The sequence below is a fragment of the Tachysurus vachellii genome, chromosome 10, assembly GCF_030014155.1.
Source record: "Tachysurus vachellii isolate PV-2020 chromosome 10, HZAU_Pvac_v1, whole genome shotgun sequence".
NCBI classification, from domain to species: domain Eukaryota; kingdom Metazoa; phylum Chordata; class Actinopteri; order Siluriformes; family Bagridae; genus Tachysurus; species Tachysurus vachellii.
In genome coordinates, this window is record NC_083469.1 from 14,234,411 (window position 1) to 14,249,727 (window position 15,317).

A 15,317-nucleotide genomic window follows, 5' to 3' on the forward strand; every position below is an offset into this window, starting at 1 on the left:
AACTATTGTTCTTCATGACAAACAAATTACAAATGTACCCTCTTAGGAAACATCAGAGGTCATTAATGTCTGATTACCACAGGTCTCAGGTGAGATATATTAAATATATCTCATTATAGGTACAGAAGACATAACAATGATGGACCACATCACTGAGACGCCTTTGGTATAGCTTTTTTGTGGCAGTGCAGTGAAGTGTAACTAATTAAAGGTCACCTGGCTCAATGACTTAAGGTACTTAAGGGAAAACCAAATGAGTAAAAAAAAAAGCTGAAATCAAGTATTCAATGAAATGCTTGCTGATTATGTTCAATATGACAGTTAGAATTGTAAAGTTCTGAATTTTTGCGTTGATGCTTCAGTTGGCAACAGTCAACCTGAAAAATCAAAGGCGTTAAAGAGACAAACGGATGGATACATTGAAGAAGGGGAACACACACACACTCACACACACACACACACACACAGACACAGACACACACAGAGAGAGAGAGAGAGAGAGAGAGAGAGAGAGAGGGAGAGAGAGAGAGAGAGAGAGAGAGAGAGAGAGAGAGAGAGATGGGAGATACAGTCAGAGAGCGCGCGCGAGAAAGGGACTGGAAGAAAGGCGCATGGGTAGAGAGAGATAGAGAGGGAGTAAAGGGAAGAGAAAGAGAGGTGGAGTTGCTGAAGGTGGTCCTCCTCATCACTGTTGCCTGAATCCACTGACAGGGATGCAGCGTTGATGCACAGTGGATGCATGAATGAGGAAAGTGCCTCGCAAGGATGTTTGCTCATGGCGCATGGATTGCGGGTGGATTTCTCATGGGCTTCATGCTTATTCGGACATATCTCAACATTGGGATGATCCATATCAATCGAGAAAGATAACTGAAAAGAGCTGATAATAAACAGGACGCTTTGCATGAGTTTCAGATAGATGTGAGGCACGAGTAAATTCTGTATAAAAAACATATTGGTGAAAAGTGGACTCAGTGGAAATGACTCAGTGGAACATGGCGAGTACCACATTTTTACCAAAAGACTAAGGAATCCTTGTCCACTACAGGCTCACAAGATGGATGTAAAAAAGTCGGAAGACGCGTCCGGCTCGGACAAAACGAATCCGACCCTCATTGACTTGGGAACCTTTTTCGTGGACTCAGATATAATATTTGGATTTACGAGTCATCTTTTAAGACGGAAAGCAAAGGTAAGTGTACCGCAACCACTCCACAAGTTAGTTGCCTTAAACGTGCGCATAAGCGGGAGTGGCCATGAGTGACAGCACAGAGAGCAGCTCTCTTTCCCCTCACTCACCAAGCTCCTGTTTTATCATCAACTATTGACCCTTACTTCCATTCGAAATCATTATTGTTAAAGCATCTTACAAGAATTGTAGAAAATCGTTTCAGTCTTTCGGGCAACAAGTTCTGCAAACGTTCATGGCAGTGATGCAGTCTGTACGAGAACCATAGGCAGCAGAGGATGCGCCTAAAACCTTTCTTAGGGTAAGACAGAGTAAGTTAGAATGGCGAAAAAAACATGTAGAAAGAATAGATATATGCTCTAGATATAGATCCGTCTTTTAACATAGTGTAAAGGATATACATAAGACTCATATCAACACAGCTATAGACATGTATTTGTTTGCATGGTCATTTAAGTAAACCTGTATAAATTCTGACAAAAGTTTCGTGTGTTCATTATTTTTTAAGCAAAATATGCGTTTCATGTAAGTGATACTAAAACAAAGCAAAGTAGGTTACATCATCACGTCGTGTTCTGTAACTTGAGCAAATCCATTTATTTACAGTTGGACGAATCAACACACCTTTAAATTAGATATGTAAGAAAAATACAAGGATGGACGTTATATATGATGGTCATTCTAAACAGTCCTTCAGCAGTATGATATTTGTCTATTTATTTTTTTAAAGTAATGATCAGGAATGTGTGCAGCATGTGTCAACAGTCATACTGAATTTATTGATGACACTTTTGGATTCTGTGCTTTGGCAGCCTTCTGTTCAACTGATCATTGTGGTGCACATTCTGTGACTAATAGCCAGACAAAGAAGTGGGACACTTGAGGTGGAGGGAAAAGGAAAACCATTTGGGCTGTGACTTCAAATCATGTGACCACGATGCTTACATCATCAAATATTTAGATATAAATAATTAAATATTTTACATTTCCATAGTTTTATTTCACTCATGGGTTTAAGTTGTAATTGCAAAAACGACCAGATGATGGTGACAGAGTAATAGAGAAGAACTCGTCCGCTCCACGTGCGCCTCACAGCAGCAACACGGTGACATTTACACAACACGAGCAAGATGACATCATTCTTGTAAAACATGGGTCTTCATACAATTTAATGTAGGCTAGTCCATAAAAAGACAGCTTATTCGATATTGAGGACCATCTAATTATAGAATTATAGAAACATTAATGCAATTTGGAGATCCTTATTCAGTCTCACATGTTACGTACTGTATTCATGCGGTTTACTTTACACCTTGGTAGTGTGTAATAAAAGGTTACTACTCCTCCTGTACTATTGAGCAATTTTGGAAGTAGCCAGAGCGCGCGCTCGCACGTACATCCACGCCCCCTCGGCTGCTTACGGTGCAGCGCAGTGACAGCGGGTCACACTGCAGCTTCGCTCCGACATGGCACGAAAAAACGCACAACTTTTCCATGGCGATCTAAACATGCTTCTTTCACCGAGTTTCACTTTTAAGCTGCCGCATTTCTAACTAGCGCGTCTAACGTGGAATTTAGGGAAATAAAGAAAGAAACAGATTGCTGAACTTTTTGCTCAGTTTCGATCAAGATGACTGGAGCTGAGAACACTACTGCCAGACAGAGCAACAAGCGCACCGCAGTAAGTTACAATATGAATAGTGCTTTGTAGGGGGTTAGAGTGAGAGTATTTGTTTGTGATATGTAGACCTGTGATTATTTCTCTACTGAACTAACACCTAACACCAGCACTATAAACTTTGCTAAACCGAAAAAATGATGCGCTTTTTGGAGATGAGAAAAAGCGCAACTTGCTTTAATGGTGCAGCTTGTGAACTATTACTGATGTTTTCCAAGGTTGATGGAATTTCCAGTGCAGAGTCTTCTTCCTGCTCTTCCTCCGAGCCCAGTCCACGACAGAGGCGATACGGGAGCAGACCCCAGCCTGAGGGCGCGCGCTCAGTCAGCATCACCGAGACGTGTAAAGCCACAGACTTGTGCAAGCAATGCCAGGTGACTGTGGCTGAGCTCAAGAGACAAGCACTTGCCCTGACCGAGCCAACATCACTACAGGTCAGTAAGAGATTTTTTTTCTGACCAAACCGTTAACACACATGTAACACTACTATATTCACGGCCTGGAGAGCTGCTCCAGTAGACACTATTTTTAGCCGCACCATGATTAACTCTTTTAGTGTCATTATTCATTATCCTGCTCAGGGACAGGGTGGATCCAGTGCCTGATCTGGGAACTCTGAGCATGAGGCAGGAATACACCCTTGATGGGACACTAGCTTATCAAATGGCACTAGGTTTATGTAAACACATGCACACCCATACACTCACCACCCCTCCCCCCAGCCACCACCAAAACTTTTTACATTTACATTATTTTTACATAATTTATATTATTACATTATCCAGTCCACCTACTGGTATGTTTTTGGGAGGTGAAGGAAACCCAACATTTACCCAAGGTCAGAATCAGGCTTTTTATTCCTGACCCAACAGAAGCCAAACAAGTTGTTTTATGTCATAGTAGCAATGATTTTCTCCATTCTGTTTCAGTTAGACACAAGTTTATAATCTATGGCTGCTTTTAAGTTACTGAATTTTGGATTCAAATTTTTTAGCAGTTCATTAGTTTGTAACTAATATCCTAATATTATCTTTACTGTGACAGCTTTGATCGTAGTTGTTCATGATCTTTCCCACCACAGAATTATCAGAAATTCTTCAAGGACCCTATTTTGAGAGACTGCAGTTTCCTGTCATTGCTTTTTAATTGTCTACAATCTGTGTGTTTTTTCTGGTGAACTGTTACGAATCAGAGGTTGTTATGTGACAGTAGATGTGCATTGATTGCTGAATATGGAAACTGTATAAATATGCTTCAGACTTTCAGCATCTAAAACAAATAGAGTTACCTTATCCTATGGATTTCCACATGCTTTTTGGCTCTATCTAAGTCTACTGAGCATCAAGCTGCAGTGGGAGGGCTTGAATTATACAAGACTCAATTAGTGGTGATGATTGAAATCCTTCATCGCTTGCCAAGGCCAAATGTGAATTCCCCCCTCATGGTCATGATTAGTAGCGGTCTGTATAAACAGGAAAAAAAAATTGCTTGTGAAGACAACACGCTAGTGTACCTAAATCATTTAACTTAAAAAAGCATGAAACAAAGTAAATCAAGTCTCTATATTTGTAACCTGTTATAGTAAAGTACTGTTACATCAACATTTTCATTAATAGTATATCAGATAAATTGTGACCTTTGCTGATTTGCTGGATTTCTGTACTCTTGGTCATGCAAGACTTTTCTCTCCCACTTTCACACACTTAAGCTAAGAGTGCTGGTATCTAGGGATCTTTGTAGTAGAGCACGGTTTGGAAGTGGCTCATTGTTTTGGGAAAACAATGCTTATCTCACTCCTTGTCTGTAGACCTCGGGATTGGGGGGTTGTATTTGCTGTGGAGTCTGCAGAGGAAACAGACACCCAGTTGACCTTCACCATGCATTCAAAGTGTTCCTGTATACCCCTCACCAAATTCCCACCACTGTTAAATATAGGCTTGCAACTCTTTATTGTTGTCTGACTTGCTGCTGAGGCTAGCCTCAGGCCCCCCCCCATCTTTATGTAGTGGTGGTGGTTTCAAAGGAAGATCTCACGCTTAGGTAGGATTTCACTCCCTCCAGTTTTATTTGAACCTCTGCTTCCCCCCCCAACCCCCCCCCCCCCCCCACTCCCTTTTGCTTTTTTCCAGGTTAACAGATACGACAGAGGAGGCTTTGTATGTGTGTGTGTTTGTGTATGTGTGGCACACTATCCAATACTCAGTCCTTTTACTTGGATAAACAGAATTCAGGGCGTAGTTATATCTGCACCCAAACCCTCCCCCTTTTCTCCTTATCTTGTGCTTTCCTCCATCACTGGGCTCCTGTGCTGGTTTAGCATGGGAACTTAAAGAGCTCTGGACTGCTTGGCCATGCAGATCATTGCTCCTGTGTGGTCTGCACCAGGTTTGGAGATGGCGGAAGGAGGTTAGAGCAGAGGATTATTACTTTATCAGACTCTGTGCTGATGGCTTAATGAGGCCGTGGGTGCAACCGCCATGGGAGGCTGCTTTTTAGGGAGGGGAGATCAGTTTCCTCAACCAAAGAGCAGAAAGGATACATTGTCCAACTGGGACACGGTGTGCTTACCTGACCTGAACTTCGACACATATCTGTTATAGGTTCTTAAGGATTGCTTTACTGTTTATTATGTTGTAAGGAATTGCTGTTTCATTATATTATTATATATTCAATTCATATAATATTAGCAAACTAAAATCTGACTTGAAGGCTATCAAAAATTATACAGGTGTATGCTGATGCTTAGTTTAGTTACAACTTGATTGCAGTGGTCCTGTTGAGTGCTTTTGGCTGTAATGATCATTCAGTGGTGTATTTAGATTTTGCCAGTAACCACATTGGCACAGGGCCTAATATTAGAACGAAACATTTGTTACACATTTAATTAGCCATGCTCATGCAGTGTGGACAGTCAGATTTCTAAAACCATTTTAGGGGTATTTCTTCTTCCTTTTTTTTTTCTAGCAATAGCAGTTTCAGATTAGCAACACAGAAAACAACACATACTGCTGACTTACAACTTTGATAGAAGGCAGTGTTTGAAATTGTGCTGTACTGACTTAAAAGACAAACTCAGTGTTGCATGTACAGCACTGGGTTCATAAGCTGATCCCAGGGCTGATTTTCTGAGACATTTCTTACAGACAGCTGATAGTCACGCTCGGTCCAGGAAACGCATGGTCAGCACTGATGCTCTGGTGACAAGCTTCTTCATAGTCTTCTGCAGTATGCGTGTTTAGCAGGTGGCAATTAGTCTTTCTTCACGCCCCACAGCTTTTCATGGGCCTGCATTTTTCCACAGGGCTAGCCCAGGGTTCTCTGCATCCTTTGTTTTATTATTTATTGTCAGTGATTCCTTTGGAATGGGCACTACTTCTCACATAGTGCTGAAGCTCGTAGCTCAATAGTTCATTTGCTTTAATGTCAGGGCATTTAATGCCTTAACAATGGCAATCTTGGTGAAATGTCTGGATGCTTAATACAGCACAGTGTGCAAAGAATTCTTTGACAAAAAATTACTCTGTACTGTCACAAAATCTTGAACAATCTTGAACTGTTTTAACATAGGTGATGTGACTTCTAAAGGGGCAACACAAATGGTCGAAGTTATGCTGAAATTACAGTGTTGTAAATAGGGATTAACTAGTAAGATGGAACCTGAGAGCTACACCAATCTTGTCTTGGATTCCAGTTGCATTGTGCACTACAATTATGAGATCTTTCAACAAGACTGAGGAGCTTGAACACCTGGGTTAGATCAACCATACTATATGGGCTAGAATCTTTACCCCTTCCATTGTGGTTGGACCTCGGGTATCAAATTTAATAAGATGAATTGTTGCTTGGAGGTGGATGATTTTTCCATATGCATTGTCTCCTTAGTGGGTCTGAAGTGGCTGTCATCTCTTACAATTGGTCACTAAATCTCCAAGGGTCTACAAGCTCTGTGTTGTGATCTGTACGACATTTTATATTCTTTCAGGTCAAAAGCACCTGTAGCCCGTGGTCATTTTCTGGTTGAATATGTCACCTGATACAGTGGATGACATGAAGCTACTTGCCTTACCTTGGCGGTAACTGGTGTCTCTTACATGATTCTTGTAGAAGCATGATTATATGTATAAGAGAAGCAAGAAAGAGAAGAAATAAAAAATCTCAGATATTCTTTATTAAAGTGCAGGGGGTTTGGTTAGTATGACATTGCATACCAGAAAATGATTAGTATCTAAAATTCAGTGAGTATATATAAAAAAGAAGGGAATAAATGCATATTTATTTTATCCCCCCACCTTCCTGCATTAAAACTTAAATTTGTATTTGAGCAATATGATAAAGTTCCTCATGTGAACTCCTATGAGACTTGTTGTGAATACATGCTGGAGGGAAATAGCTAAATTGTATGTTGATAGGTCTGACAATTTTTTCTTATTAACCTGCGCTTTTCTCATGGGAAGGCAGGCCAGTTGAAGGGAAAGGTAAGCTCTTACTGGAAGTCCTGGTTCGGCAGGCTTGGCCCATCCTTCACCTTGATCCCTGCAGGCAAGGGTTGCCCTACACATGCCTGAGCACCTGCTATAAATCAATCAGTTTACCCTAATGATTTCACATTTAGTTCTTACCTCTCTTTCATGCTGTTTGGCACTTGGCACTAACAGGGCTTGCACAGCAGCTTTTGAATATCTGTGTTGTTTGCTGAGGAGAATTTTCATTTATGATTTATGAGACATAATTTTTGTTGGCTCTCTTTTTTATTAAGGCAGTAACATTTCTGCAGTTCTCAGAAATCACTTATTTCTGTTAAAGTGATGTGACATGTATGGACATTTTACAAGAGAACCTCCGGAAATAGGCTTTAAATTTACAGGAATAGTCTCAGTTCCCAGTACCGTTAATCAAGTCACTAACATTCATTCCACAGTGACAGAGACATTCACATGTGCTCTTCCGTTTATTTGGTGTGAAATGTACCTTCTGGGTGAAACAGTGAGTGGACATGCTGAAATCTAGCTGAACCCAAAAGGTGGAAGTGCGTGACAGAAGAGATTGAATGCCTGGTAGCATTGGACACACATGTGAATGCCTGTCAGGGTGGAATAAATGAGAGCAGGTTAAGAGCACCACTCTGGAGATGGAGCTTTTAGCGTGCGGCTCTCACCTTGGTGTAACTGGTTATAACTATTTAAATCCATCATCACTGCAGACCACAGGTTAAAGACCAGTTTTCCACCGCAGGAAACAATAGAGGATTGATGAAACCCTTATGCAGGTGTTATATTTGCTCGTGTAAGCCGTGGTCACAGGTGCACATTAAGCACATATTTGAACTTGGAGCTGTTCAAAGACAAGCTGTGTATTTAGCTTATAAGATTTTTATTTTATTTCATTATTTTATTGTCTTCTTTTTAAAACTTTATTCTTTATTGTTTTGTGTATTTTTAAAGATAAAATGTTCTAGTTTAAAAATGTTTAAATGATCTTTATATTTTCTTGACAGGTTGACAACTATTTGGCACACATATGTCTTGGATGGAATGGACAAACACTTGCAGTGACTAATGCACTGACTGATGTGTGATTTGTGTTATTTGATCCTTGATTATTGATTGACAGGCTCTGTGAATCTCATTGTTTCTCCTCTTGAATTGCAGGAGCTGGGTACACATATATGTCTGCCAAGTGAAGTTACACATCTTGGCCACTAGAGGCGTTATTCCCCAGGAAGGAACACACAATTTGTAGCTGTGAAGAAAAGTTAGGCGATGAAATTAGAAAATATTTACTATTTGTCTGTGTTGATGCTGAGTGCAGTGATGTATGTAGTTCATATCACTTTATATGGGCTGGATAATTCTTTGTAAGTTTTTCCTGCTGATTTTATTCTCTGTAACAGAGTGAAAGACTGTGAGACAGGGAGAAAGAGAGAGAAAAAGAGATTCAGGTTGCCTATGGATTACTTTTGTAATTATTTTTTAATTGACACTATTTTATATGATCTAGGGTTTCTATGGACTAAACCACAAAAGAACAGGTACCGGGTTATCACATAGCTTCACAGCTTTGGGAAGGTTTCAATCTGGAAATATAGAGTGCAAATATCAAGACACAATTTCAAGATGTATGTAGAATGATCTTTAATGTAAACATAGGATTATGTACTAAACATTTCTACAGATGTTTAAGATAATGTCCATATGCACAAAATAGGTTTCCAAATCCTTTTGTAGTTTTATATTATATTATACTTAAATACGTTTAGACTGTTCATTCATCCATTTATTTATTTATACTGTACATTTATTCATAAAGCCATCTTTAGTAACTATTTTGTAACTATTTAAAATTGGGAATAGGTAGAAAAGCACATTAATTTCATAACCAACTATCCTTATCAATAGCAATGTTTTTGGTCATTTTTGGTCTTTGTTGATTAATTATTTATTATTAATTCTTTAATTAATTAATATTTTGAGTTTGCACAATTTCTTAATGGATGTTACTTATCACCATCCCTTTACTCGTATTTTATAATGATGTATATTCATTTTAAAGTCCAAATGCATAAATTCAATAATTTGAAATCTGGATTTTAGCAGTGCAGAATTTGATCAATTCAGGTTAGGGTTCATGAATACAGCATCAACATGAAAACAGTATTTACATATTTATAATCTTTTATCTATAACGTTTAAGTCTCACAGAGGGGATATACACCCTGCATTGACCACATAGCCTTGAAGTGGATGCATTTAAAAACACTATGATTATATAAGCATTATGTCAGATGTCAGAGTTGAGCAGCATTCATCTGTCACAACTCAGAGACAGACACGTGGGAGATGATTGACAAAACTAAAGAGAGGAATAGAAGACAGGAAAAGAAAGCATAGAAGGAGCACTGACACTGCACTAAGAAGATAAGATGAAAGAATGAGCCAGGAGAGATGACTGTGATGAAAGACAGGTGTGGAAAGAAAAAAAAAAAGAGTAATTTCTTTGGTGTCTTAAGCATAGTTTCTGTTGGTGATTGGTAGCGACAAGAGGAAACCGCTCTGTGCTGGAGGGTGTGAGAAAGGGTCAGGTTTAAGAGAGGCTTTAGATTTGTACATGTGTCTGTATGCTTGAGTATATGTTTTAAAAAATGTAGTGGGTAGAGATATGTGGCAGATGATTCATTTTATATCAGATTGAAAGAATGCATTTTGAAATGCTTTAACTAGTATAATATCCTTGCCTAGTCCTGTTTGTTATCAGAGCAGCTTGATTGCAGGCTAGATAAAAGAAAAGATCAGGACAGTGTGGGTCGTCTCCCACTGGCTCCAAAAAGCTTAGATTCTCAGACATCTGGCAGTCTGCTTGTCTGATTTTTTTTTTAAACGTTCTCAGACATTTTAAATGGCCAGGCACAGTATACTGCATGCACATCTGAAAGAGTTAATGAGTATTTGTGGAAACATAAGTTGAAAGTCTTTTAGACCTTTGCTAGTCTTCATCAGTGCAGCTTCTGTTGAGCTCTGCTCTATTACTCTAATATAGTCTCACCGTCTCTGCAGGAGGGTAGCTATTCATGAGTGAGGTTTGGTTAAATGTCATTTAGCCATATTTGTTAGGTATAAGTTTTTGAAATGTGTTTCCATGAACAGATTTTCATTTTCTTAATATCAGACATGTTTCTTTTAATCATTCATTTGTATCATGTTTCAACTGCAATCGCAGAAATGGATCACAAAAAAATACAAGAAAGTGTATTTCTCAGATCTAATACAGACTTATGAAAGTTTACAGATTCACAACACCAGTTACATTTTTAAGTTTGACCAGTGAGAATTTAGAGCGATAGAGATGATGACCCAGTTAGAAATAAATCATAAAAATAGCTAAAGCCAAGCCAACTCAAACGTAATGTCCCTTGGCTGCTTTACATTAGAACTCTAAAACCCTTCCATTAATACACTGGCTCCCTGATTGTGTTTGATTGGCATGAACAAGGCACTGGCTTGCCAAAGCAAACCCGCTCTGGAAGCTGGAACAGACCATCCTAAGGCAGTATGACCAGCTGTAGCAGCATGATGCACTGGGTGTTTTTTCCTGTCTGTTACACATCGATCAAGCTTATTTGACCCAGACGAGCTCCAGAGCTCTCAGCCATCCTTATGAATATGAGCGAAATGACATACAGCCACATTTTCTAAAGCTGCCAAGATCGATTCAAATTCAACAAAGTAAAACTGCTGCAATTTCAATGAGCAAAGAAAGAACTACTTGTGTTTCTGCCTTTGGATCTCATCTGTATCCAGTCAGCCGAAATATTCATTTGTCTCGCTAAACCAGGACTTGGCTAAACTCCAGTGCACTGTAGTTTGTAGTTTGAAGCATGTTCCTCTTCCAACATGCTTGATACAATATTTTAATATAAGAGTTATCAATAGCTCATCATTTAGGCAAAGCAACATGGCAGTGCAATACCAGGACTAGAATTCAGAACATTGCCTGGTTTCACAGGAAATGCAGTGGTGTTGCCTTGGGTGTGTATCTGTGTGTGCTTGTGTGTTTGTGTGTGCCTTGCATGATGCATCCTTGGTATGCCCTTATTTATCCCCCAGTGTTTGACGCTCATGCGCCTATGTGGGTTCTGTAAATCTGAGCATGAAAATTCTAGTCGAAGTTCATGCCCAGGCTCATTTCACGCTTCAGGGTCTCCCATCATGTGTGTGGCATGTGTGTGTGTGTATGCATGCAAATGTGTGAATCTCTGTGTAGTCTGTGGAAAATGAACGACTGAGAAAAATCACATTATGATATATATGTATAACTGTTTTCCATTTACATGTTATTTTTCTGACAGAGAGATGGTTTGTCTGGTTTCGTTTGAAAAACTACTTTGTTTCACTCCATTCATGCATTCATTAAGCAAATTAACCGTAAAGGTGTTTTTTTTTTCTTTGGACAATAATATTTTTGCATCTATGTATTACATTCAGAACAGTGTTTAGATATATAATCACATAGGAAAGATACAAAAGCTGAGACACACTCTCCTGTTGTCCATGTATTGTGATAGCTGTAGTGTGAAATAAATTAATTTTAATTTGTATTCTCATTCTGATTTTAAAATGCAAAGAATGCAAAAGTGTCAAGTTTCAAAGCTTTTTTTTTTTTAAATATTTTATTTTGATGTGATATTTCTGCTCTTGGATCTCATGACATCTGTACTCTGTGCCGCTTGCCTGGAGTTCTGATAAGATAAAACAGATCGCAAAATCTATGGAGCATCCCACTTCACCCTAGGCTATAGATTCCTGTTTGCTGATAGGTTGAGTCTTGAACTTTGTTTAAAAAGTTGACATGGGATAAACCGTCATAGTGATTGTGGCTGGTGTATTGTGCTCACTGGACACAGGTTAATAATGAGCTGCCTAGCAGTCTAAATGATAGAATGCTAGCTGTTTTCCAATTCTGACTTATGAGTGAACATTTCTCAGATTCTGCAGCATGTTTAAAGGTTTTGCACACATTTGGGCATGTGGTCTAATTTGGGCATTCCAAAAGGGGTGTATTGTTTTGTGCAGTACATAGAGCAAAGGATATAGGATTATTAAAAAAAAGCCAGAGTAAGTTGATTGCACCTTGATACCATTTCTTTCTTGTGTTTTGAGGGATTTTGGTTTGAGGTGAGCGCTGGTCTGTTTTTGGCAAGGATTATTGTTTTAAACCTGACGCAGGCAGCTATATGGAACAGCTGGAGAAAAGACAGCAGTGATATGATGTGGGAGAACTTGTATAGGTTCATAAATCGTATAAACATATATAAACATAAATTTTATAAGCAAAAATCTTGCTGCATTCTGTATCAGACACAGGGGTGTACTGGTATACAGCCAGGAGTGAGTTATAGTTGTCTAAGCTCAGGAGGACAAGAAACAAGTGGCCTTAGGTGCTTTGCTGTAATATACCAGTATTGTCCAAAATGTACAAAAATATCATAATATAAACCTCCAAATCCTACAAGTCACAGATATTGCTATGTTGTCCCTAAGCACAGGGTGTTGTCTTGTTTGCCTCAGGTTTATAAAGTAACTGTATTTATATTTTAGTGTACTGTTTCTGCAATATAAATGTTGAAATGCATTCAAAAAAGACCCTGCCTTAAATGCACTCCCTTAAAAAGGAATGGCTTAGATAGTAAGAAATAAAGCATGATGGGATTATGTTATAGGAAAATAATCAAAGACGGGGTGCTGTGATGCTGTTCCCACTCTAAGCTGATCTTTACAGCATTTCCAAAAGTGTTGTATTCCTCTTATTCCATGTCATCCTTGTCTCTTGAAAACATTTACTCTCACTGTCATAGCAGTACTTTGTCGAACCACAATGTCTTGCCTGCTACATTGAGAATGTTTATGATGTCCCTTTAAAAGTTTTCTAATCTGTTACCATGTGTTGTCACAGCGAGAGAGGTCTGTATTACCCTTTTTGTTCCGCTGACACTATTTATGATGTCACTGTGGACGTGTCCATCTCGCAGGCTGTAGTTACTTTAGTGAGGTTTTATGATGTCAGAATGGAAGTGTCTTCCTGGAGAGCTTGTCTTTTATCTCTGCAGTATGTCAGCTCCTTTAACTCACACCTCACTTTACGAGCCCCTGTGCTGTCTTTCCCACGCACACCTCGGCATGCTGGTCCTCAGTGGCACTAACGCTCCAGAAGCACTCACCCCATTAAAAAGCACAGGCAGGACCACGAACTTGCAGAAGGGCTTTTATGCTGTACATTTTGGTTCCTATGTTCACAACTTTTCATGCCCTGCTTGAGGTTTTAAGGTCAGAATGTAATAGCGTAGCATTTTTATTACATTGCTGTTCAGCAACCTTAATAAAAATAGAAGTGGTAGATGTGAAAGAGTCTAGTGCCTAGGTTTCACATAGTGTCTGAATAAACTATCAGTTACAGTGTTAAGCCCTTTTCTGTCTTATTTAGTCCTGTATGCTCACTTGCTCTCTGATGGGGCTTCCCCAGAATGGGTTGTTGTCTGGAAGAAATTGTTTGTTGATGTAAATTGAGAACAAAAAATATAAATGTTACTCTTACTATTGGATGTACGCCCCTAAAGTAGCCATTACTCATAATACCAATCCATTCTTATCTCTCTTATGGTGGCTGAGATCAATAAAGCCTCCAACATGTTGACATGAAGAATTATCAAATTTTACTGATGCTCTCATTTATGTTTTTATGTGCAGGGTTCATACACGCTACAAGACCTTAAAGCTTCTTAGAATGATTTAACCCCAGTAAATTAAAATGCTGTTTCCATGCTGTAGTTCAGCAGCTTGAATGGAATTTGAATTCATATGAAGGTTTACGGAAGAAGAATGTTGAAAATTTATATGGTTTTGGTTTTGTTTCTGAAAGCTTACCAGAAAGGTTCACATGAAAAAAAGCTCACATGAAAGCTGTAAGGCCACATTTCTTAACGTCAGTGTTAGCAATACTTTTACAATGATGCATTTATAATGTTTATTTGCTCATTCTTAGTAAGCACCTGTACAGAGCTGTGATGGTATAAATTAGGCTGCTAGTATGTTTAGAACAATATTGTGGTAAATACACTCAACTATTACATATACAAATATTTGGAGTACCTACACAAGTAAACCTGAAGTTTTCTTTTTGACCTTTTTTTTTTGGCTACTTAAAGAAGAAGTTTTCATCCTGTTTTCACTTGTGCAGTTTTATTAGTCTGTGTATAGAAAGGTGGGATTTTCTGAGACATCTGTCCAGCCAAGGTGTGTGAACGTGGTCTGACTACTTCTGGCTCTGGCCTTTAGGTCTTCAGAGTGTGAGAAACTCAGTGAGAAAAGGATACGTAATCAGGAGGTGGCCCCCTGTTGTCCAGTGCATGTCCAGGCAGCCAGCGCACCACATAACAAGTCTCTGTGCATCTGTTTGCTGATTTATTTGGTATGCAAGTATGTAGGTATGCAGATGGTTCTTGTCTTTACACTTTGGAATGCTGTAATTAGCAGGACAGCAAAGGTGCGTGTTCATTGGTTATTTTTCTCTTGCCCCTTAGCCTTTGTTAGGTACTATTCCTGTTGTCTTGTACTCTGAAAATCTCATGCAGATTGTTTTTTTCTCTTTCTCACAACTGGAAAGTGTAACGTAGAAAATCATAAGGCCTGCAGTGTAAATGTGTTCCTTTTTAGATCAACTTTACTCTCACCCTGCTTTTCTGAGTGGGCCTGTTTTTTCTGAGTGTGTTTGAGAGTGTGTGGGAGAGGGGCTTTGTATGCGCGTGCTAGACAATGCTTAATTGACTCTCAAACAATGGCCCAGAGAAGATCAGAGAGAGTTGTGGGGGGTTTGTTGTGTCTCCCAGTGAGGGGCTTCCTCAACACATAAAAGAACGCCTAACGCCCAAAAAATACGAGTTCAGAGAGATGTGGAAGCCCT

At 39.2% G+C, this 15,317-nt stretch overlaps 1 protein-coding gene across 3 annotated transcripts in view; it reads left to right on the plus strand.

Moving 5' to 3' along the window:
• Positions 1–1,021: 1,021 nt before the first annotated feature.
• Positions 1,022–15,317, plus strand: part of kif26ab (kinesin family member 26Ab) — a 71,367-nt gene continuing 57,071 nt past the window's right edge. Inside the window, exons 1-2 of one of the 3 annotated variants that reach the window (XM_060879698.1) lie at positions 1,022–1,192; positions 3,086–3,301. In XM_060879698.1, coding sequence (XP_060735681.1) covers positions 1,058–1,192; positions 3,086–3,301 — 351 coding nt within the window. In that variant the 5' untranslated portion in view covers positions 1,022–1,057. Of the gene's footprint in view, positions 1,193–2,631; positions 2,871–3,085; positions 3,302–15,317 lie in introns of those variants that run through there. The other 2 variants (XM_060879697.1, XM_060879699.1) reach the window with 2 other exon arrangements.